The sequence below is a fragment of the Fukomys damarensis genome, unplaced genomic scaffold, assembly GCF_012274545.1.
Source record: "Fukomys damarensis isolate Sample0158 unplaced genomic scaffold, DMR_v1.0_HiC HiC_scaffold_13, whole genome shotgun sequence".
Taxonomy (NCBI): Eukaryota; Metazoa; Chordata; class Mammalia; order Rodentia; family Bathyergidae; genus Fukomys; species Fukomys damarensis.
The window spans coordinates 29,712,784-29,734,974 of record NW_022900925.1 but is presented as its reverse complement, the minus strand read 5'-3'; the positions used below and the strand labels follow the sequence as shown (position 1 = coordinate 29,734,974).

Below are 22,191 nucleotides of genomic sequence, written 5' to 3'. Positions count from 1 at the left end.
GGGGGGGGGGGTTCAGCTCAGTGGTTCTGGCGCCTGCTTTGCAAGTGCAAGGACCCGAGTTCAATCCCCGGTACCAGGAAAAAAACAAAAAAACAAAAAAACCCTCCCTAGGAAGACCTGTCTTTTTCTCCAAATGCTTTTTGATTGCTCGAGGTCCACCCACATTATGGAGGACGATCTGCTGAGTTAAGTTGTAGTCTCACCTAAAAAGTACCTCCACAGCATCTCAACTGGCATTTGACAAATACCTGGTTACCCACGGCCTAGTCAAGATGATAAAATTAGTTATGCTAACAGATGCATCTAGGGCAGTTCATTTACTTACTAGCACTGCTCAGGCTGCAGCTCACCGTGGGGCTGCATTTTCATTATCATTCAGTCCAAAGACTGAGATTAGTTACAGGCATGTTGTTTAATTTTCAAATATCTGGGAACTCTCCACATCTTTTTTGTTGCACAATTTTAATTCTCCGACAATCTCTGAAGGTTACTTCATGGCTTAGTGTATCATCCATGTTGACCAAAATAATTTGTGCACCGCGCTTCGGGTGGAGTATTCTGACTTGCCGGTTAGGTGAGTCCTGTCCACTGTGTTACGCAAATCTACCTCACTGCTTCATTTTTCCTTGTTTTTAATTGCTCATTCAATTACTGAGAGAGGACTGTTAAACATCTCTAACCGTATCATGGATTTGTTGCAGCTTTACTTCTGGGTTTTGTTCCGTGTGTTCTGAAGCTCCGCTGTCAGGTTACACACCGCCGCAGACGGACCGGCCCTTTACTAGGAAGGCCCCTCTTCATGTCCCTTCAAAGTCCTCGTCTTCAAGTGTGCTCTGACTGATATGAAATAGGCATTTCTGTTTTCTTATGAGTGTTTTCACAGTGTTTCCTTTTCTATCCTTTGACTTTTAACTTGTCTCTTCATATTTAAAGCGTGTTTCACTTTAAATAGCAGAGTCTTGCTTTTTAAAAAATCCAGCCTGCAAATCATTGCTTTTCAATAGAAGTGTTCAGTTCGTTATCATGTAACTATTATCCTATATAGTACAGGTAATTACTGATAGCTGCTTTTATGCATGTCATCTTACAGTTTGTTTTCTATTTTGTTTCATCTGTGCTTTTTGTTCCTATGTTCCTCTTAGCTTGACTTCTTAGGTTAAATTGAGTATTCTAGTTTATCTTCTTTCTTGGCTATTTAGCTGTACTATTTATCCATTTGCTACGGTTTTTTGTTGATAGTTACTTGACGAATGACAAAGTACACCCTATCATACTACAACGTGTGATAAACTGTATTTAAATTTTTAAAACTTAGTACAGTAAAGAGACACCTCTCCATTAATCTCCCTCAGGTAGAACACTTTATTCTTCCACTCCCGGAAGCAGATTTAAAGTCCTCTTTTGTGAGCATCTTCAGTTGAGCTGTCATGGCTGCCTCCGTGTCTGCAATCATCTCAAAATGTTTCCCTTTCAGGTCACTTTGATTTCAGGGAAGAGCACTGCACAGTGTTGTATTTGGTGAATAAGGTGTCTGAGGACACACTGGAATCATTTTTATAGGAGCCTCATTTTCTACTGGCTCATAATATTCAACAGCAGCATTCATCGCATTTTTTGTATTTCATAAAGACGTTCATTAAAGAACACATCCAGAACTGCTTCGGAAAGTGACCAGAGCCCGGCTTGGTGGTGCATGCCTGTAATCCCAGAACTTGGGAGGCCAAGGCAGGAAGATCACCACAAGTTGAGGCCTGCCTGAGCTACATACCAAGATCCGGTCTCAGAAACAAACAAAACAAAAAAACAGTGGCAAGCACAATGAGATAAGTGCGTTTGAATGAAGGGAGGCTATACTGAGTTGGATTAACTGCAATGTATCTTTTCTTACAATCTATTTTTTAGTTTAAATGCAGCTCTTGTGTACCTCTATTATTATACCTTGTCTCGCACAAGGATGAGGCCCTCACAAGCAATATACTTCACTTTCTCCATTTCTACCTTTGCTGTCATATTTTACTTCTATGTATTATAACTTCTCTCTTAACTTTTGAAGAAATTAAGATATGAAAGTCTTGTATTCACTCACTAATGTATCATTTGAGGCACTTTGATTTATTTTTAACAGCAGTGTTATGAGTTAAGTTTCAGCCTGCAGTTGGTAAGGTTTTTCTTTTCATTGTTTTAAAGGTGCCATTACACTGTATGCTTGCTCCTGAATTCCAATGAGATGCTAAGATTTTTTCTTCACCCTTCAGTATATTTCTTTTTATGTTTACCCTGCTTGAGCTTCATTGTGCATTGTGGGTGTGGGGCTTGGTATTTTTTACCACTTTTGGAAGTTTCAATCATTATTACTCGTACACTTCATCAGACCACTTGATACTGTCTAACAGGTCACTAAGGTGCTGTTTCACTTTTTAACCTCTCTTATTTCCCTGTGTTTCAGTTTGTAGTTTCTGTGGACTTGGCTTCAAGTTCATTGACCCTTTCTTCTCTAGTAACCAATCTGTCATCAAACCTCCTTAACACATTTTTTCTCTGCAAGACAGTACAGTTCTTAAGACTTAAGAGTTTTTATTTGGTTTGCCTTTTATAGCCTCCATTCATTTCCTGAGAGATTGCTCATCTGTTTACTCATTACATTGTAACATCCTTGCATACAAATTTGAACATCTGTCAGGTTTGGGTCTGTTTCTATTGACCTTTCTTTCCTTTGGTATGTGTCACTTTCCTGTTTCTTGCCTAACTGGCAGTATTAATTTAGATGGCAGCTGCCAAGTACGTAGTGTAGATTTTATTGTCTTCCTCTGTGGATGGTTTTGTTCTGGCAGATGGTTTATTTACTGAAGGATCAATCTGACCATCTTGAGGTTGGTCTGGACACAGTTATGACAGCTCTAGACCAGCCATCAGTCTTCAGCGAGGATAGCACTACCCCTAAGGTGTGGCTTTGGTATGGTCACCTGAATGCCTGCAACGCTCAGCACAGCTGGTTGAAACGCCAATGCCTGCCTGTGCCACGCATATTCTGGAATTTCTATTTGTCTCATGGCCTTCAAATAGTCATTCTCAACCAGAGCTTGCAGAGCCTTGCTCCATTCTGGCCAAGGAAACTCCCGTATAGATTTCTGGAGCTGCTCCCCTCAGTAGCTCCGTTCTCTGCGTTTCCTCATGTCACAAACCGAAGCGGTTTCCTAGTCAGAAAGGCTGATTTGTTTCTTTTTCCACTTTCTGGCCTCTACTTCCTTTTGTTGCTATTTGGAAAGTGTCCAGGGAAGCAACTGGTTAGAATCTGAAGTTTATCTTTTTGGTTAATCTTCCCTCAAGGTCACAGTCCTGAAGCACCTGTGTCTGAAATAGTTACTCTGACTCCTTCTGGTTTTATAGTTCTTTGCGGCATAAAAGCCCGATGGCCGCGATTCTGACTGGGACCAGGGTTTTGGGTTTTCATTCACATCGGTACTGTTGTTTCAGATGGCGTATGTGACCCTTTCGGATTCTGTTTAGCTCTCCAGCTTTACCTTAAGACTTATGCTGCCTGTGCACTGCCCACCATGCACGTGCACGTACTGAACAGGAGTACGCATGAAATGATTTTTAAAAATACGGTGAGTGCTTAATTTTAAAACTCCATTACTGTGAAAGACACAGCGCCATTCATTCCCTTCACAGTATTCCCCTCCCACACCGAATGCCCTTATTCCATCCCCCTCGCCACTTTCTGAAGCAGTTCTGGAAGCCCTTTTTGTGAGTCTCTTCCGTTGTGCTAGAAGCCCATTCAAAACATTTACCTGCCGTGGTCAGTTTGACTTTAAGGCAGAATCAGGTCACATGGTGCCAGGCCCAGTGAAGGAGGTGAATGAGGACACAGCACAGTGTTTCTACAAGCCTGCCTCTCCACTGGACGGCACTCAGCAGCAGGAGTCACTGTATTTCTGATTACGCCTCACAGAGACGTTCCTGACAGAGAACTTCCAAAGCTGTCTCAGACAGCGGCGAGAGGGATGGGACAGGTGACTGAGATGGGGTGGGGGACTCAGGGGCAGTGGCGGCGATATGTCCTCAGTGCAGTAAAAAGTTTTAATTAAACATTCACTATACATTTGTAACACATTTTCAGTTTAAACAGACTATGTACTTTGATCATCTCCAAACAAAGAACAATTTTCCATTCTTTAAAGATGCTGGAGGATCCCCCCAGTCCAGGCTTCTCTAACACTTGCTTCTCTTTGACCATCTCAGCTCCTACTCATCTTTCCAAATCGGCTTAGCTGTCACTTCTTTAGTTACTGTGGTCTCGTGTTCCCATAGCAGCCTGAACTTTCCCCAAAGACATTATAAAAATTTATTATAGCCTCTTATCGAGTATGAATTGTGTCTGCCTGCTGAATTCTAAACTATGTGAAGGGAGTGTGGGGATTATCCTGGGTTATCATAAACACTAGTCACCTGCCACTTAGGAAAATGCCAATTAAAGATTTGGGCCAGCAAAAATACTAGACAAACCTGCTCATACGATACCCAAAGGGGATTGACTTGAAATTCTATTCTAATAATTAGTAACTTATCTACACAGGCTTTGCTTCTACTGCTCCAGGTGTCCTGAATTACCCTCTAATTACATGGCATTCACGGCCGTATAATTTTCATTTCAGCAGTTTGCCTCTCTCTCCTCACCATTCTCTGCTGCCTTTACCAACCAATTCATATCTACTTTTGGTACTAAGTAATTACTAAAGCCTTTATAAACCTCGTATCTCAAAGAAACACATTTTGTTATGTATTCGTAAGGCATGTTCCCCGAAGGAAAAAAAAAACAGAATCAAGTTTTAGTTCCTACAGGTATATCTGTGACCAAGGCAATGCTATATATAGAGGGTTATCACGTCCTTACGTTGCTGCTATTGAGTTCAGGAGCAAAGTCACAGACACAGCTCTTCTGACCATTGCAGGAGGAAAGAGGGCTCAAACTAAACACATGGAAGCTTCCCTAATTAGTATAGTGGTTAGTGACAAGGAAATCAGAACATAAAACAGCAGAGTATATAAACTGAAAGCCCAAGTAACCAGATGGATCGAGATCCTGATACTACATATTTATTTCAAAGTGGCAGACACACATAGGTTTCTAAAAAGTAATTCAACGTGAAAAGGAATTCAGAATAGATACTGTAATTGCCTATTAAAGGCAGTGTAACACAGCTATACATGAAAAGCCCTCAAAAAGGAGTTTAAGCAAAGTTTAAAAAAAACCACTTTCATTAGGAAGAGAAATGACTTAAAAGAAAGTGAAAGAAATATTAACAAGAAAGAGATCTGAAAGATATCCAATAGAATGCTGAAGCTGATGCCTTTTAATGTCCTTCTAATTGTTTAGACTCTACAAATTGGTAATTTTTTTTTTAAGATACCTCCAAATTTGCCCTTCCAGAGATCTCAGGCTGAGAATCCAAGTAATTCAAGCAGAAATATCCACCTTACTGTTATCACATACCTCTTTGGGAGAAGGGTTGAGAAGGCGGTGGGATGAGAAACAGATTATCCAAAAGAAATAAAGAAATACTGAAGAATACCAACAGGGCAGAACACACTGAGATGTACGGTTTCTCCAATTCTCTCCAACCTCAGCATCTACTGTAGACTGCTGGCACCCTGTATTCTTCATGCTTTTTGCTTTTAGTCTCTAGATAGTTAATGGACTTGTCCCTCCCTACTCCAAAAAGGGGACTCATGTAAGATTCTCACCCATTAAAAAGAAAACGACTAAACTTATGAAGTTATTTCTTACCATTGATGTCACCACCAAGGCTGGAGAAAATCCCATTGTGAGATAGAAAAAGAGCTCAACCACTTTATACCTGCAAGAACAGAAATGCAGCTAGTATGGCTTATGTATGTAATTCCTAGATCACTTACATGCCAGCTCTCCCTTTTTTATTTTGAAAGAGAAATACAAACGTTTAATTACACAAATGAAATGCATTTCTCAGTAGGAGACCACGTGGCCTCCACCCACCATACCCTGATTGGGTAAGGATGGGCCAGCACTGCTGCCAGGACTGAAAAGGCACGAAACTCCATGTGATACCTAGAAAATGTTTTTTGCCAAAAACACTGTAGTGAAATCGAACTGAAATCACCCTACATCTTTTCCCTTTCCAGTCTTAGTGTGTTTTCCTTTATTGTCATTTCAATCCAAAGCTATGATAAAGTGAAGTTGAAGACAGATGGAAATAGCTTAGAGCTTCATTTGATCAGGGGTAGAGGAACATTAGTCCTAAGGAAAAAGCTTCATCTCTTCATTTTGCATTGGTACAAACTACAATTTCCAAGGGTCATCATATTATGAAATACATGAAATATATGAAAACTCTAAGAGGGCCGGGGAGTTAGCTCAGCGGTTCGGTGGCCTGCCTTGCAAGCCAAGGACCCAAGTTCAATCCCCGGTACCAAAAAGAAAAGAAAACTCTAAGAAATACACTGTATTAAAATTCAACTTACATTTTGGCCCAGTCCAACTACACTATGAGCTTCAAAGGCAGGCAGCAAGTTTTACTCACATTTGGATTGGCAGAGCCTAGAATAGTGCCTGACACAGCAAGTGCTCCCTCATCTCTGTCAAACTAAAACGCCAACACTGACTCACGATTCAGCCTCAGGGTTTTATACTCAAAGCCTACCAAGAAGTAACAAATCAGGAGAACAAGTTCAAGGGTTTGGTTTATGTGAGAAGGCCTGGAATAGGAGAAATAGCTGCCTTACTTGACTTCCTATTTTTACCCAAGGGGTAATTTAGGGGTTTGAGTGCAAGAAGCAAACTGATCCCTTGAATTTATATATGCTGCATCCTATCACTCAGCATTGCCAATTATGACCAAAGGGTGTCGAAGGGAATTTCAAATCAGAGAAATTAGTGAAAACTACCATTTTCTTCTGAAAGGAGAAAATAATATTTTGACAAATACAAATTATGTTCAATTTTGAAAGCCACTCTGCCAGCCATAATAAAGAATTTAATAAACTGTAATTTAATAAGTCTGATGACAATGATTTCATGGTGGCAAGCTTCTCAAATTCAAGCATATGACACGGCACTCAGACTCTCTTCCCAGATGAGTCGCTTAACTAATGCATAACATGAAAAGCCCTTAAACTGACCGAACCAAGATAAGCCTTTTCTAGACTATTGCTAAACTCTTAGGAAAATGAGCTATGAATAAGGGCTAAAGAACTGTGCTCCAGAGCTAAAATATTAAGGGTTTAGGTGTCGTTTCACATGGCCCTTTTCTCAGGGAAGCCTATTTGGAACACTTTCTAGTTACTCAACTAGGTAACTATGCTGGGCAGTTAATAACTGTTATTGCCATAGAGACATTAAAAAGGGTTACCCGTAGCATGTGGTGACTGAATCTCAGAGGGTAAGGCTAGTCTGCCTCAGAATGAGACATGAGGGCCTACGGACTCAAAATGACTAAGCCATCCTGTGTCTCATCCCCACTGTACCACACGTGCCTTTCACAAGGGCCCATGGCAATCTGTCCACTAACGATGAATACCAAATGCTGTCAAAGGGTTATTTAAAGTAATACTTATTCTATTTATGTGTTTCTATTATTGTGAAGAGGAAATATGATAGACGTTAGATGACAAACCACTTAAAATTTAGGCAACTAATTTAAAAACTACCAAATGTAAATTATCTTTTCTTACTTTTCATGGTAGAGAAATACATAAATCGTTCCTCCAGCTGCCATGAGCCAGATAAACCAACGCATATGAGCTGCCAGTGGTCCAAGTTCTCGGAGATTTAACCTACCGATAAAAGCAGGACAACAAAGGACAGGATAAATGAAGGGAATTCACAGAAGTTGTGTTTTCTGCTAGTCCCTGAAGGCTAAGAAAATGCTACAATAAAAGCAGGAAGAAAAGGCACTCAACACACAAGATGGAAATTTGGGTAAAATTAGTATCTCAAAGATAAAATTGTCAATCAACCTTTTAGACTTAGAACTAGTTCCAGTGTGCTTTAAAAATAGAACCAGCTAAAAACAGACATGTAGAAGTGAGTCCCAGCACACTTGTCATGCCCGACTTTCCCTGGCAAGGCAGAAAGAGGCAGAGGCTGCTTGCCTTTTTATTTCTGATCATGGATTTGGGAGCAGGCTGCTTACACAGCTTAAAGAGAACTTCGAAAAAAATCCTGAGCTGGGAGCAGATACCTCATACATAAAACACCTGTCTCCATTACCGACCTCTCTGCCAAGACCAAACAGGACAAGAATGATCCCAGTGTGAGTGGGGGATACTCTGTTAAAATTTAAACGTGGAGTTTTATAAGGTCTGAGCTTTAAAATGCCACAAATTCATTTATACTAATGTCATAATACAAATAAATATAGAGGAAGAAGCCCAAATGTTCTGACTGGATGTTGCTACAGATTAATATTCCCAAATGGAAAAGGTACTACTTGCAAGTCTAACACTGTATGTGAACAAACTACCTACTTTGATATTTGACTCCTCAGCTCAATTTAAATATTTTTATTACTTATTTGCTTATTTTAAATTGAAGTGTATTTCACAAAAGCCTTCAAGCATTCTTGCTCTGATATGAATCAGACCTATAATTTAGTCAGAGGTATGGAGGAGAGCTAGCACTTACTTTTTATTCTAATGGATAATTACATTTCTTTTGAATGAGGCTGCTTTCCCAGAACCCAGAGGCCTGCTGTTTTCTGTGACTACAGCAGGTGATGGCATAACACAAACTTCTGAGTGTTTCAAACTGGACCACGTCTTGGCAGAGGAAAATTAAAGTTTCTTTTGTTAGGTTTCAGTTCAACAAAAAATCGTATTTGCTATGTACCAAAAGGCCATTAAGACCAAGGAAACTGAGTAGAACGCTAGGTTAACAGGTTTGGTTAGCTATCCTAACTCAGCAAAATCAACAGAAACATGCCAGTGTACAGTTGCTACTGTGCTGTAAACAGAGAAGACAAACGGTGTAAATTTCCAAAGGAAGCTTATTTTCTTCTTCCTGTATACATTTACAGCATTGCCCCAATTTCTAAGTATTCTGAAAAGCAAATGTATATGGAGGAAATACTGAGGTTTGGAGGGACAAAGGTCATGTTTCAAAAGAGCATATGGTCTAAACCCAAGTTAATATCATTGCCTCTTAAACAATCCAATGCCCGGATATTTACTCTAAACAGTGTTTTCCCCTTCTTTCCCTCCTTTCTTTTCTTGGGACCCAAGTAAATCACACTGGGAAAAAAATACATGCGAGTATGTGTTTGGGAGCGAGGGGTGGTGGTATGCATGAGGGCTGGGGCGGGGATGGGACAGCAGGAAAGAAGGAATGAAGAATAAGGAATTCCAACAATAAAAACACGTCCAACATTTTCACTTACCATGGAGCGTAAGAAGCAGCAATGAAAAAATAGATAACCATTCTATCACACATGTGAAAACAATGTTCCACTGTCCTAGAGAGGGGGGAAGAAAACAAGTTAGATAAATTATTTTAAAAAGTTCAGAAGTATGCGTTATCAGTCCACGATGCTGCAATCCCCATTCCTGTTCTAGTTTATCGAGGCATTTGTAACTTGCCCTCCAAAGCCACACTGTGTTGTGTTTAATGATGTGAAGCCACAGGTACATACTTCATACTACAACAGATATTCTCACGGTTAGGAAGCAATGCGACCCATCTTTTTTGATCATTTCATTTATTTTGCAGCCCAGCTAACAGTCAAAATTCCTTAAGGGGAGATCCCTCCTGAGTTTCTGTTGCAGTGCAGGACACAAAGTCCTGATACTCAGTAAACAAGCCCTAACCAAGGTCACATTCTTTTCAGAAGGTCTTTAAAGATTCTTTGAAATACCCTAGTGTGGACAATGGTTTTAACAAAAGAAATTCAGTAATTTTAAGAAGAGCTACACTTCCAAAAATAGGTTAGGCAGAATTGGCCCCTTACTCATGTGATCAAAAAGGACAAATGCAGGGCTGGGGATTTAGCCCAGAGAGGCCGCTGCCTGCCTTGCAAGTGCAAGGTCCCAAGTTTGATCCCTGGTGCCAAAAAGAGAGTACAAATGCATAGCATTATCTTGCCTCTATTTTCACTGTCCAAAGGGTCACAGCTATGACTTGATGGAGCTGCAGTTACCAGGCTTTGCCTCACTACACACACAGTGTTGGCCAACGCAGACTGACGAGGACTTGTGTTAGTGAAGAAGTGAAAAATACATTTGTGAGAAATAAATGGCTTTGTTCTACTAGTCAGAAGCTACAACTGATTCCTAAGTAACAACTGATGCCATCCATCTAAAGCAGCAAACAGTACACCCCTGCTTCTCAAATGACTACTCATTTCAATTGTCTTATGAATGTAACCAGGGACTTCAGTCCAGAACATTCTATTACAAGGGACAGAAGACGGGACAGAAATTAGAAGAAAGGGGATAAAATGCTGCTTCCTCTTTTAAACTCCTAGAATAACTGTGATTTCTAGCAAGATTTGAGGCTTTTCTAATTCTACTCTCTCAATTGTTAGACATTTTCCCTTATTACCTTTCCCCTACCATTCCCATTTTCCCAACACCATAAGGGAAAAGAAAAAAAATATGAGAAAATTAAAAAATGAAAATAAATTGTTTGTAAATGGGGAGGGTAGGAGAGGGTGAAGGGAGGGCAGGAATAAGGGGAAAAAATGAGAAGCAAGACCTGTCATGTAAAGGTACCAGATCCCAATGATGAATGTAACTGTACTGTATACCTAAAATGTACCAATAAACTCAGTGAGAGGAAAAAAAAATTGTTAGACATTGTCAGAACACACAGTCAGATGAATTTTATTGAAGATCTGCCACACACCTGTCAGACTCGTTTTCTTTACAAGTAAAATGTAAATCTTTCTCTAGAGCATGTGAAACATTAAATGTGATAATTTGGACTATGTATTTAACACAGAACCCAGTACATAATAAATGCCATATCCTTTTTTCTACTTAAATTGAGGTTTTATTTGAATACGTAAAAAGCTTAAGGCAGAACAAAAATCCACATGTGGCTTACGATTCTAGAAGTGCTATTTCAAAGTTCTGGTTTCTATTACACCTTCCCCAGCTCCTGGCAGGGAGGCCTTGAATACTGAACTACATCTACAACTCTTTATTGATTCAGAGATCCAGACCTCAAAGCCGAGTCTGCTGAGATGACCAGAAATGTCATCTTGTGCCAAGAAGATAATGAGGTACTCTGCTTCCTGGCTGGCCTCTGGCCTCTGTGACGGCCAGGACAGGCACTCCTGGGTCCTCTGGTGTGTCCCAACATGCCCTTGTGATTCATTGCTGTGATTTTATTATAAGCCTGGGGAACTGTCACCTTAGAGCAAAGGGGAGCCGACTACAAACTACATGCAGTGTTATGAAAGATACGGCAGGAAAGAAAACACAGGGCTAGGAGCCAGAGGTCATGCGAGGATCCAATACTGCCTGTCTCAATGACTTAGGCAGGGCGGGCATTTGTCTCAGCCACAGTTTCCTCAACCAGAAGTCAAGAGTATGGATTGTATGTCTCGGAGTACTAGTCCAGCTCTAAAACTCCATGATTCTACACATGATGAAACCAGTATTCATCTCATAAATCCCACATCCTCCTTGTAAATTAGGCATTTAAAAATGAGACTGTCTAATTACTTTTGGACATTCTATAAAACCAAACAATATTTTCGAGTATTACTTTACGTCATGATTATTTGGCTCTGAATTCTCCTTTTTTGAGAACTCTTTCACCCTTTTGGGTTTTAACCTATTAAGTCATTGCAGAATCTATTTCACATGTAACCCATTCCCACCAAACAGTGTGGGGCTTCCTCTGTACTCTCCCAGAGGAATCCTTCACATGCAAGAGGAACGCTTTTATGTCCTCCCTGTTGGAAAGTGCCTGATAATCAAGTGAGAAATATATTAAATAACAGACACAGAACTTCACTCTGAAAGTTCAGCTTCATGAAACAGAAATCCAAACTATAGTTCACACCTCCTTGTATCACATAATCCTAGTCTTCTGTAATTTTCAGATCATTTTCTCACACATTATCTTATCTATCACAATAACCTTATGAGTCAGGTATTACAATCCTCGTTTTAGTGATAAAGAAACTGAAGTTGCAGGGAGCCAGGGGACCTACCCAAGGTTAAGCAGGGCAGAGACTCAAAGCCCACTTGCTGGCTCCAGGCTCAGTGCACTTCACCACTACTGCATAGTGACTGCTCTCTTATCCTTAGCGCACCTGAGAGAACTGGGAAACTGCTCTCAAGACTTCAAATGTTGAGTCCCGGGAAACCACTACAGTATTGACTTCTGGCTAGAGAGGCCTGCTTTCCTAGATGCATATGCGAAGAAGCGTCCTCAAACTCTGTCCAACCCAAAGAAGACATCCTGAATTACGAGACAGCACTAAAGCCCAACACCAGGAAAATGTCCATCTTTTGCCCCACCTGACCGAAATACGTCACTTTGGGAGGTTAACATTGAGCCAACCGTTTCGGTCTGTCAAAACAGAATGCCATCCACCGTACCTTAAGTGGCTCTTTTTCCAAGACACGATGTGAAATACTGTGGAAACGATGAAGAGGGCACAGAGACCCATTCCATAAATCCACGCCGTTATCTTTTCCCAGCAGTCATCAGACAGCCGATGGAGGAAAGCGCTGCCCACAATGGCCGGAACAATGAGGAACTGGGTGAAAGGAGGGAGAGATGAATATCCCGGCTTTCACGGGAAAGATATTTTTCTAAATATATAGAGGTTTACCAGGAACAATACAAACAAAACAACTTTAAAACAAACATTGGCCTTAAATAATCATGAGAGCCCGATGAAGTCAGTTGCTGGACTGGGAGTACTGCTGTTCACGGCCCACAGAAGTGCCAATCAGCAGACACACGAATAGGTCAAGACACAACATTACTCACCTGTTGCAAAACAGATGTTCTTTAGTCTGTTTTCATTAATTAAGGGCACATAAATAAAGGGCACATTTCATTCTACTCTCTAACCTGATTTAGTGTAGGTATATCCAATAATCAAATATCAAGCATATATTCAGATTTCCCAGTGAGATCCTCATTTTAAAATACTCTATCCTACTGCCCCCATCAGCTCCTGAAATTCCAGTATTTCAGGAAGAATCAATGCATAAATCAAGCCAATGAGTAATACAATGTACACAAAACACCCCAGCACACACAGGTGCGCGCACACACACACACACACACACACACACACACACACAATTATCTAAGATGTTCTGATTATTACTTTAGATTTCTTCATTCTACCAGTCTGGCAGCCACTTTTTGGAGTAAAAGCATTTGGAGATTATTTCATCTTTAGTAGTACCTATTAAGTAAACGACAGTAATCCATTCCCAAGGCCCACCCATTCAAGAAACCAGAAATCTAAAAAAAGATTTGCTATTTGTACTATATATATGAGTACATATGGACACAAGTTCAATGTCTAGCCCTATGAGTAGGACTATGACAAGGAAACATTTTATAATACAGAAATTCCCCAGGAGAAACAGACTACCCTATTAGATATTAAAATATGTATACCTGGAAAAGAATGAAAATTTTAGGATCAGTTTTTCTTTTTTTGGTCCCCAATATCCCTTTGGCTCTTCTGCAATGTAATATTAAATCCCCCCAATGAGACAACTCTCTTGATGCCAAAGTTTTCATTGGCCCAGAACACAAGAACAGTAAGGATAAAAATGGAAGTTTAGTATACAACAAAACTCATTTGATTTAAGGAAATGTTTTGAAATTATGTTGTTTCTTTTTCTTTTTTTTTTTTGTACCAGGTATCAAACTTAGGACCTTGCGCTTGCAAGTCAGGTGGTGGAACCACGGAGTTAAATCCCCGGCCTCTATTTTATTTATGTTAAAGTATTTTCTTTTAAATGAAATAATGATGAACAAGTTTTGGTGCCTTAAATCCAAAAATCTGAGATACAGTTTAATGACTATATTTTCTGTTCTAAAACATTAGTATGATCAGTTTTTCCTGAATTTCAGTTTATAAAAGTGTTCCTTAATGTGTGAAGATACCAAGATTATTCAGGTCTGTTCCTAAATGTGAGCTGCGTGTCTCAATATCCAAATCATTAAACTGCACCAACACTGTCCATGGTAACCACACTGGCTTCTTCTAAACACTTGTCACCAATGGAATAAATTGTCTTCTCTATTATTTTCAGACTATAGCCCAGCCACCATTTTCTCCTCAAAAGTCTCACACAATGCAATTTTGAAGAGAATAATAAAACCAAAGTAGAATTTATAATCACATAAGAAAAAAGTGCCAATTATATGACATTAATAGGAACCCTATGAATAATATATACACAAATACCAGAAATGCACAAGAGGAAGAAGTGTACCAAAGTGTCACCAGTGTATTTCTGGGTCATTCTGTTTGCTTACATGTTTGCCAGTATTTTTAAAGTTTTTTATTGTGAGTATGTTTTACTTTTATAAGAAAAATCAATCAAGAGCTTAGGGATCACATTGACATTTTATTTGGTAACACGGAATAAAATGTTCTGAGAAGCAAGGGTTACTGTGGGGGTGAGAGGATGTGGCTTCCTGTTTCAGAAGTTCACCTAGTAAAATACATCTTTTTCAACCAACTGTGAACTCTCCTTGCCAAATGAGCACAAGTGGATAGTTATCTCATTTGAGGGCTAACAATTTCCATAAACAAGTTTCTCTCATTGTCTTATATCCAAGGTACATAGGTCTTTTTACTCTTGTAAAAGAGACTTGTTTATGGAAGGCAAGCCCAGGACAGAGCAGAGTGAGTCAGAACACAAAGCATTCTCCATGCTCACAGCTTCTGGGGATGGGACCGCTGCTGGGGTCTGGTAGCTAAGGTCACCAACATGGGTAAATCTAACTAATCCTGCTGAGGACCCTGGCGTCAATAACCCCTTCCTCTTGCTAAATCCCTGTAGGAAGAACAGCAAGAGCAGAAAACTTATACTCACTGCATGTGTGTAACAGTTAGCAGCATGTTCATAGCAAGTTGGTTTGTAGCGGCCATTGGCTGGGGCCCGGTGGTTCATGAAACTGCAGAAACAAAAAGCCATCATGTGAGAAAAGCTTAAAGACTGTGAAGAACAATACAGAAGCCTGCAATGGTTGTTTGTTCTTTGCTCTTTTTTTTTTTGAGACAAGGTCTCACTGTGTAGTTCGGACTGCCCTCACTATGTAGCCCAGGCTGGTCTCAAACTCACAATGATCCTCCTGGCTCAGCCTCCTGAGTGCTGGGATTACAAGCATGCGCCACAACACCTGGCTGTTCTTTTCTAAATACAGGGGGTCACTCCTGAAAATATCTCCTTACCAGAAGAAAACTAAAGCCATTTAAAAGTTATAGACTGGGTCAGCAGCAATAGTTCTAAAGCAAAGATGTCGTGCTTTATTAGATAAAGTATTCTTTCCATTTACTCAAAAGATAACCTTATACCACTCAAAAGCAAACAGCAACTATATCCAATTATTTCACTGGTACCCCTGCAATCGTAAAAAGAAACAAACAATAATAACAACAACAAAAAAGCCATTATCAGAACTGAAATCTTTTTTATGTGTGTGCAGTGCTGTAAACTAAATCCATCGCCTTGACACTCCACTGAGTTATATCCCAGCCCTTAAATCTTAACATTAAAATAAAGGGGGGGATTTCTGAATGTTAGCTACTGTCATTAAATGAAAAAGGTATACAGTGCACTTGAAAGGTTGCCCTTTTCTCTCTCCGAATGCATAAAGCTTTACATATGCAGATATTAAAAACCAATGTCCATAATTAAGACTCCTGTCCAACTAGTTTCCCTGTATTGTATTACCTGTTCCAGCACCACACAGCTACAATGACACATGGCTACCTCGAGGACACCTAAGCAAGGAGGTATATTTTCACTTTCATTCTTCCTGAATTAAAAGTTTGCTTCAAAAAATCAAACATGTGACAAGAAGCTGACACACTGTCTGCAAGTTTCATACATACACACAAATGAATGTCTGCGTCTAAATACCAACACCTGTCACATACACAGACCCATGCCCACATCCCATACTTTCCCTTGGGCTAACTTTATCCCAGACAGCAACAGAAGGGAAACCTGAATGCCACAGGACCAAAAGAGATGGTAGCAGTCTTGTTTCAGGAGAGAATGCCTCCCGCCTCGACAGACACCCACACTCACACCCACACCAGGTTTCCTGTGGGATTCTGGATTAGTCTGACTGCTTTCAGGAGGTGGAGAAAAGCCGCTGTCTGAATAAAAGAGCAAAGAAGCAGATACAGAGAAACAAACAGGTAAAAGAACCTTGACAGGACTCAGGTCTCCCAGGGCCAATCTGTCAGCAGGCTTCACACAATAAAGTATCCTTTTGCTCCAACTAATTTGGAGGAGGGTACTCTACACCACTGATGATTTCTCGATGAGTCACACATTATCCACTAATATGATAGGCAATAATACCAGGCTGACAAAATGGCAGAGCTGTGTTGCCAAAAGTTGGCTAAAACCCACACAACCAAGCAATTCTGAACAGATCCAGGTTTAAGGAGCGTAAGGCTAGCCAACACTACCTCCCTGATTAAGAAAGGGCTGTTATTCTTCGATCAAATAAATAAAAGCAAATGGAGTGCCTGTTAACCCCATAACATGGTTCAGGTGGAACATCATGGGATACATTTGGGACAGTGAAGATATTCAAAGTAAAATAAGAAAAAAAAAAAAAGCTATTTACTGAGTATAATCCAACAGATGACTTGAAACTGTCTAGAGAAATATACAGCTAGCAGCTTCCAAATTTATCCAAGTTATTTTTGTACATAAATAATTTCAAGCATCATCCTTTCTCCCTTGATAATCTTCTAAAGAATTTCACTAATTTCCTAAGGGACAAGAGTGTTGCTATACAGCCCTTATTAGTAAAAAGAAACAATCACCCTCTAGGGAAGAATGCCTTGAAGTGTCCCAAGCACTGAAGGATCTACCACATCAATACCTCGAGACATAACAACAAAAGCTATGGACAGCATAGCTTAATGGGGATGTCGAAAAGCAAAGGGTGAGTCTCCAGGATGGCGGAGGCTGGATTAAACTCAAAGTGCTCTGCGAAGGATGCAGTTAAGTGGGACTTCTCTACCCACTACCAAGCTGCAGACGAAAATAGCAATTCATATCTCTGGCAGCCCAATCTAAAAATAGCCAGGCCATTACACAGCAACAGGGACAGACTTTCACATTTTCTCCCACAAGCAAAGAAGCTAGGTGGTTAGGTTTCTGGCAGCTTAGTCACTGCTCACCTGAACTTCTTCAGGTTAAAACAGAGTAAGAAGTTGTCCAAAAAAAAAAAAACATTCCATTCTCGTGATTCAAGGGAGTCTCTCCTGATGGATGGTGAAGACCTGGGCCATAAAGAAAGGTGATAGCAACTACCCTGCAACATTTTAATGTCTGGAGCTCAGTGGGATAGACAGTATAATTGTTCTGCTGGGAAATCATAACGCGATTTTTCCATTTCTCTCTGATCTGCTAGCATGCAATCAAGCCTCCTCCACAGCCTTCTGAAGAAATCACTTCTAAGATCTAAATGGAAAAGCATGTAAAATGCAAATAAACTCCCACACAGGAGCCTAAAGTCCTCCTGCCCTGCAAAAAAAGAGAAAAGTTCATGTGCTGTTTATGGACATCATCTCCTCTTCAGGTGGAGTAACCTAGTGACTACCCAGTGCTCTGAACAGGGGAACCAGCCTGCTGCAGAGGACTTAAAGGAAGGTGATTTAGTCCTGGGAACAGAAGCCATGCTTAATGACGTCATTAGTTAGACAGGGTTTGTTCATTCATCACCTTACTTCCCACATTCTCTGTGTCCCCCTTGCCCAGGGTCCAGCAGTTGATGAGCCTTAGAAACCCACCAGCAGGGTGGGACCTGAAGTTTACACTCAGACCAAATCCTACCCTGTCCTTGATTGCTCTGTGCTCCTCCTTCCCTAAGCACAAGTATTCTCAACCCTAGGTTCCAAATTGGTCCACTGCTCTGTAACTCCACAGTTCCTACTTTAAATCAAGACACCAACATCTCAGTTCCGTGAAGATACAACCTCTTAACTGGCTTTGCTGCTTTGTCCCCATGCAGACGCTCTTCTTTATGCAGCAGCAAGAGACTACTACCAGGCATGGTAGGTAGCACTTGCCTGTAAAGCCACTAATCAGAGGGAGAAGCAAGGAGATGCTAAGTCCAAGACCGGCCTGGGAAAAACAGACCTGTCTCAAAAGTTAAAATAAAATAAAAATGGGCTGGCGGTGTAGCTCAGTAGTAGAGTACTTGCCTGGTATGCACCAATGGTCAGTATCAAAACAACCCCGGCCACACACACCAACTCACACAGCCTTAACCCGAAGTGCTTCAGGAATCACTGTGCCCCATCCCTGGCCCACATGCCCTTAGTGGCCTGGCTCTCACTATTCCTTGGGATGCCACCTTTCTCTCACCTATCCTCTAGCTATGCCACTTCCTTTCTGCTCAGACTACAAGTCAAGGTCTTAGCTATCTCAAGGCACGGGGTGTTTATTTCTGCCTAGTGCCCTCTTCCCCAGCATGCTCAGCTCTCCTCTTATCCATTCTTCAAGCTTAGATCAAAAGTCACCTTCTCAGAGAGGTTTCTCAGGCCCTCCTAGCTAAATTATTACTTCATCCCTCCTCATCCAACCAGAATCCTTATCATAATGATTTGGTTTTTTTTTAAGCTTGTTTTTGTATTTCATCTTCCCCACTGCAATATGAAGTCTGTGAAGGCTGTTTTGGCCACCATTTCATTTCCAATACCAAGCACAACGCCCAGCTTATTGGTGAAGCTTAGTAAACAACTGATGAGTGACAGAATGAATGGACATTCCAGTGACTGCTGAACTATTTTAACAGAGAGATATCCCAGTCAATTTAGTTTTACTAGGATTTAGCAGGTCTTAGAGCCCAAGAACTCTGAACTCCATGATAAGAAAATTCAAAGGCCAAGTCAATAGCTTATTCCAAGGGCCCCTGGGATACTTGATGTTGCAACTTAAGCTACCTTATACACGGGTCCTTACTATTAGTGACCTTGTGGGACTAAGCAAGATAATACTTCAGGAAGTATCCAGTGTCCACTGTGGCACACCTGACTTAATTACTATATGAAGGAAAAGGCGTATGTTGGAAGACTCCCACTATGCCTAGATGTTCTAAGGACGCACAAAAAAAGACAATACACAGCTCTGGAAGACTTCCCAATGTTTTAAACTAGATCCTTTCACATATGTTCAAATTTAAAGCAAACCATTGGTCACATGTCTGGAGCTGAGGGACAGCATCCTTTCCCTTGAACACAGAGGTGCGGTGTGGGCAGGAAGAAAGAAAGGGTGAAGTAGTAGCCAGGGTGGGAAAGGGAGACGTGAAACTGAACTCTTGAGTCTTCCCCATCCTAGCTGTGTGACTAGGGGCCTGTTATTCTTCAAGCTTGTTCTTATATTGAATGGGTATAAAATTTATAGCTTTTAGAATTACAGTTAAGGATGAGATGAGTAATACACAGGTACCCATCCAGTGCCCTGGCACAAACAGGCTCTCAATGAATGCTGCTGTTATTATCATCAGGCAGAAATGCTGTGAAGGGGAAACAATGACTGTTTCTGCGTGTATGTGTTTAGGTGTCCTGGGAGGCTCAACTGTGAAAAGGACAAAGAAAGAAAGAAAGAAAATATGCTGGGTCACAGTGCAACTTTTCACACCCAGGCTTCTTGAGAAGCCAGGACTGCACAAAGCCGACCACTTAGGATAGCAGGTTGTCTTACAGCTTTCCTCCATAATGGCAGAACTCTGGATGCTGATCCAAAGCCACAATAACCACTGAATTTCCATTATGAACGCCCCAGCAAGGTGTTTTTGTAATTTGGACATAGCTACAAAGCATGGCCTAATAAAATGTTTTTAGCAATCCAATGCTCCTCAATCGAGTTCTGAGATACGCATCAGGGGAAAGAACACATTGGCTCCAAGGCAGTGTCTCTTTCAATAGTTTCTGTGTGACTTGCCTACCTGTAACTACGGTGAATGCTTAGAAAAGTGTCTAATGAACATAGCCTGACAAGGTGTAGAACAGTATTTTCAACACTTTAATATGTGAACCACAAAAATCGGACTTTCTTGTCATATTACATTTTTTTTTAAAACGGGATAACACGAATGCAGTTCCCTACCACAAATTATGCAATCGAGTTCCCCACATTTGGGGAAATCGCAGGGGTCAGCACATCCGGAGTGCAATGGATAAGCCTCGCCCTGGGAAAACCACCTTTGTGATCATGGTATCTCCCCTGCCAGGTAAGTATCATATTACTTTTCATTTGCAGGCTTTATCTCCAAGTTCAAAGTGATGCTTAGAAATAGCTTTCCAATCTAACCTATAATGGAGAAACAAGAAATTATGGGATCACACAAATCTTCAAACAAAAATCAGGGTAGATCTATATGTCACCAATAAAAACTGATAAATATCCACGGGATGCAATAATGTACAGCCAGAGAAAATTAGTCTCTGCTACACCCAAAGAAAATGCCTGTTAAGAGTCCCAAATCGTATTACAATGCGGCCAATGAGGACTAGAAAGATTACTGTCCAGCAAAAAGAAGAGTGCAATCAGCTGGGATAATTTTTTCCCTTTGTTTTAGTACTGTTTTAACATCTGTGCAAAAACAAAACAGGCTTTTCCTTTTCATGCAAGGATGCAAAGGGGTAGAAGAGAAATGCAAACTCTTAATCAAATAGGGAAGGGGTAATTTCACCGAAGATAGCCACTGTTCTCTGAAAACAGGAAGAGCACATTAGTGCAGACGAGTAAAACCAAATCAAACAAACCGCAAGCACAAAGCCTCACTGACCCCGCCCGACCCAATCTTCCACTCTGCCCTTAAGCCCCTCCAGTCTCACTCCTGACATCAGGTTCTAAACCCCGGGACGCCATGGTTCCCTTAAAAGTACCGGTCTGAAGTTCCTCCCTGAGGAGCAGTGCCAGGCATTCAACACCCCAAAGATGAGCAATATTCAGACGTCAGTTCAAGCCTGCAGACTGATCCCCCCACTGATGGCCCCGACAACCGGGGCTCTTTCCACCTTTCTGTTGGCTCCTCCACCTTTCCAGACTGGAGGCGCAATGAGATACACATAGTGAGTGCGTGGGCAGTGAAGGAAGAGGAGTGGAAAGAAAAATATGCATTTTGAAATAAAAGGCAGTGTCTAAAAACTCAACAGTGACCTCCTTGGAAGATTTCGTGCGTTTCTTCCAAATTCCTCGCCACCGCACGTGAAGCCCGCTGGTGGTGAAGGTCTGGAAGGGAGACGTCCACCGATTCAGACAAAGGGATGGAGAGTTCCCACAAAGAGAGGAGAGGTGAACTTTCACCCACTTAGGCGCTACAGAAAAGCGCAGAGCTTCCTCTGGGAAGCCCAGCCAGCAGCCTCCATCCACCGCTGGTGGGCAGCGAGACCAGGAGAGGGTGGAGGCTCTGGCGGCCCCCAATCTTGTTTGTTCCCACCAGCTCTTCTTCGACCTGCCTGCCTTCCGGTGGCGCCTCCGCCGCTTGGTTTCCTAACCCAGGCGCCCCAAGGGCAGGTCTCTCCCACCCGAATGCTAACTTGCTCCTTGGCAGAGCCCAAAATAGCACCACTCCGAGAGGCTAAACCTAAGACCAGCAAGGAGGCCCCTCCACCTCAGGCAAGGCTGGGCCAGGAGGTGCTTGCCTCAGTTTCCCTGTGGTGGCTAGGGCCGTTCACAGAAAAAGCACCTAAAAGACCCTGGCCATCTTGTCCCCGCTTTGCGACAGATCTCCTAGCAGGGCGCAGCAGCGACCCCCGGAAGACCCCTCCAACCATGGGGTGAAAGGATGGAGGCCAGGGCTTAGTTCCGAGGACTCGGGGGCGGCGCTAAGCTGGAGCTCGGGTCTTCAGATCTAGCACGAGGCCAGCCTGGATCCGGGTCGGGGTCGAGGGCCATGGCCGGCGAGGGGAAGCCGGAGGAGAAGCGGGCGCGGGGTCCGGGTGCACAGGTCGCAAGAGGCCACCCGGG

The 22,191-nt window shown here is 41.7% G+C and overlaps 1 protein-coding gene and 1 non-coding gene across 5 annotated transcripts in view; both read right to left on the bottom strand.

The window, feature by feature from the left end:
- The window catches only part of Mmd (monocyte to macrophage differentiation associated), an 83,972-nt gene extending 62,031 nt beyond the window's left edge, over positions 1-21,941 (bottom strand). The window contains exons 1-6 of one of the 4 annotated variants that reach the window (XM_010620209.3): positions 21,108-21,941; positions 15,061-15,142; positions 12,586-12,746; positions 9,414-9,488; positions 7,711-7,812; positions 5,789-5,858 (exon numbers count right to left, since the gene is read on the bottom strand). In XM_010620209.3, the coding sequence (XP_010618511.1) occupies positions 5,789-5,858; positions 7,711-7,812; positions 9,414-9,488; positions 12,586-12,746; positions 15,061-15,142; positions 21,108-21,145 (528 nt within the window). In that variant the 5' untranslated portion in view covers positions 21,146-21,941. The remainder of the gene's footprint in view (positions 1-5,788; positions 5,859-7,710; positions 7,813-9,413; positions 9,489-12,585; positions 12,747-15,060; positions 15,143-21,107) is intronic. The other 3 variants (XM_010620210.3, XM_010620208.3, XM_010620207.3) reach the window with 3 other exon arrangements.
- Positions 20,297-20,457, bottom strand: LOC117285929. Its single transcript, XR_004517057.1, has one exon. It is a non-coding gene; the product is annotated as a U1 spliceosomal RNA (small nuclear RNA).
- Positions 21,942-22,191: the final 250 nt, after the last annotated feature.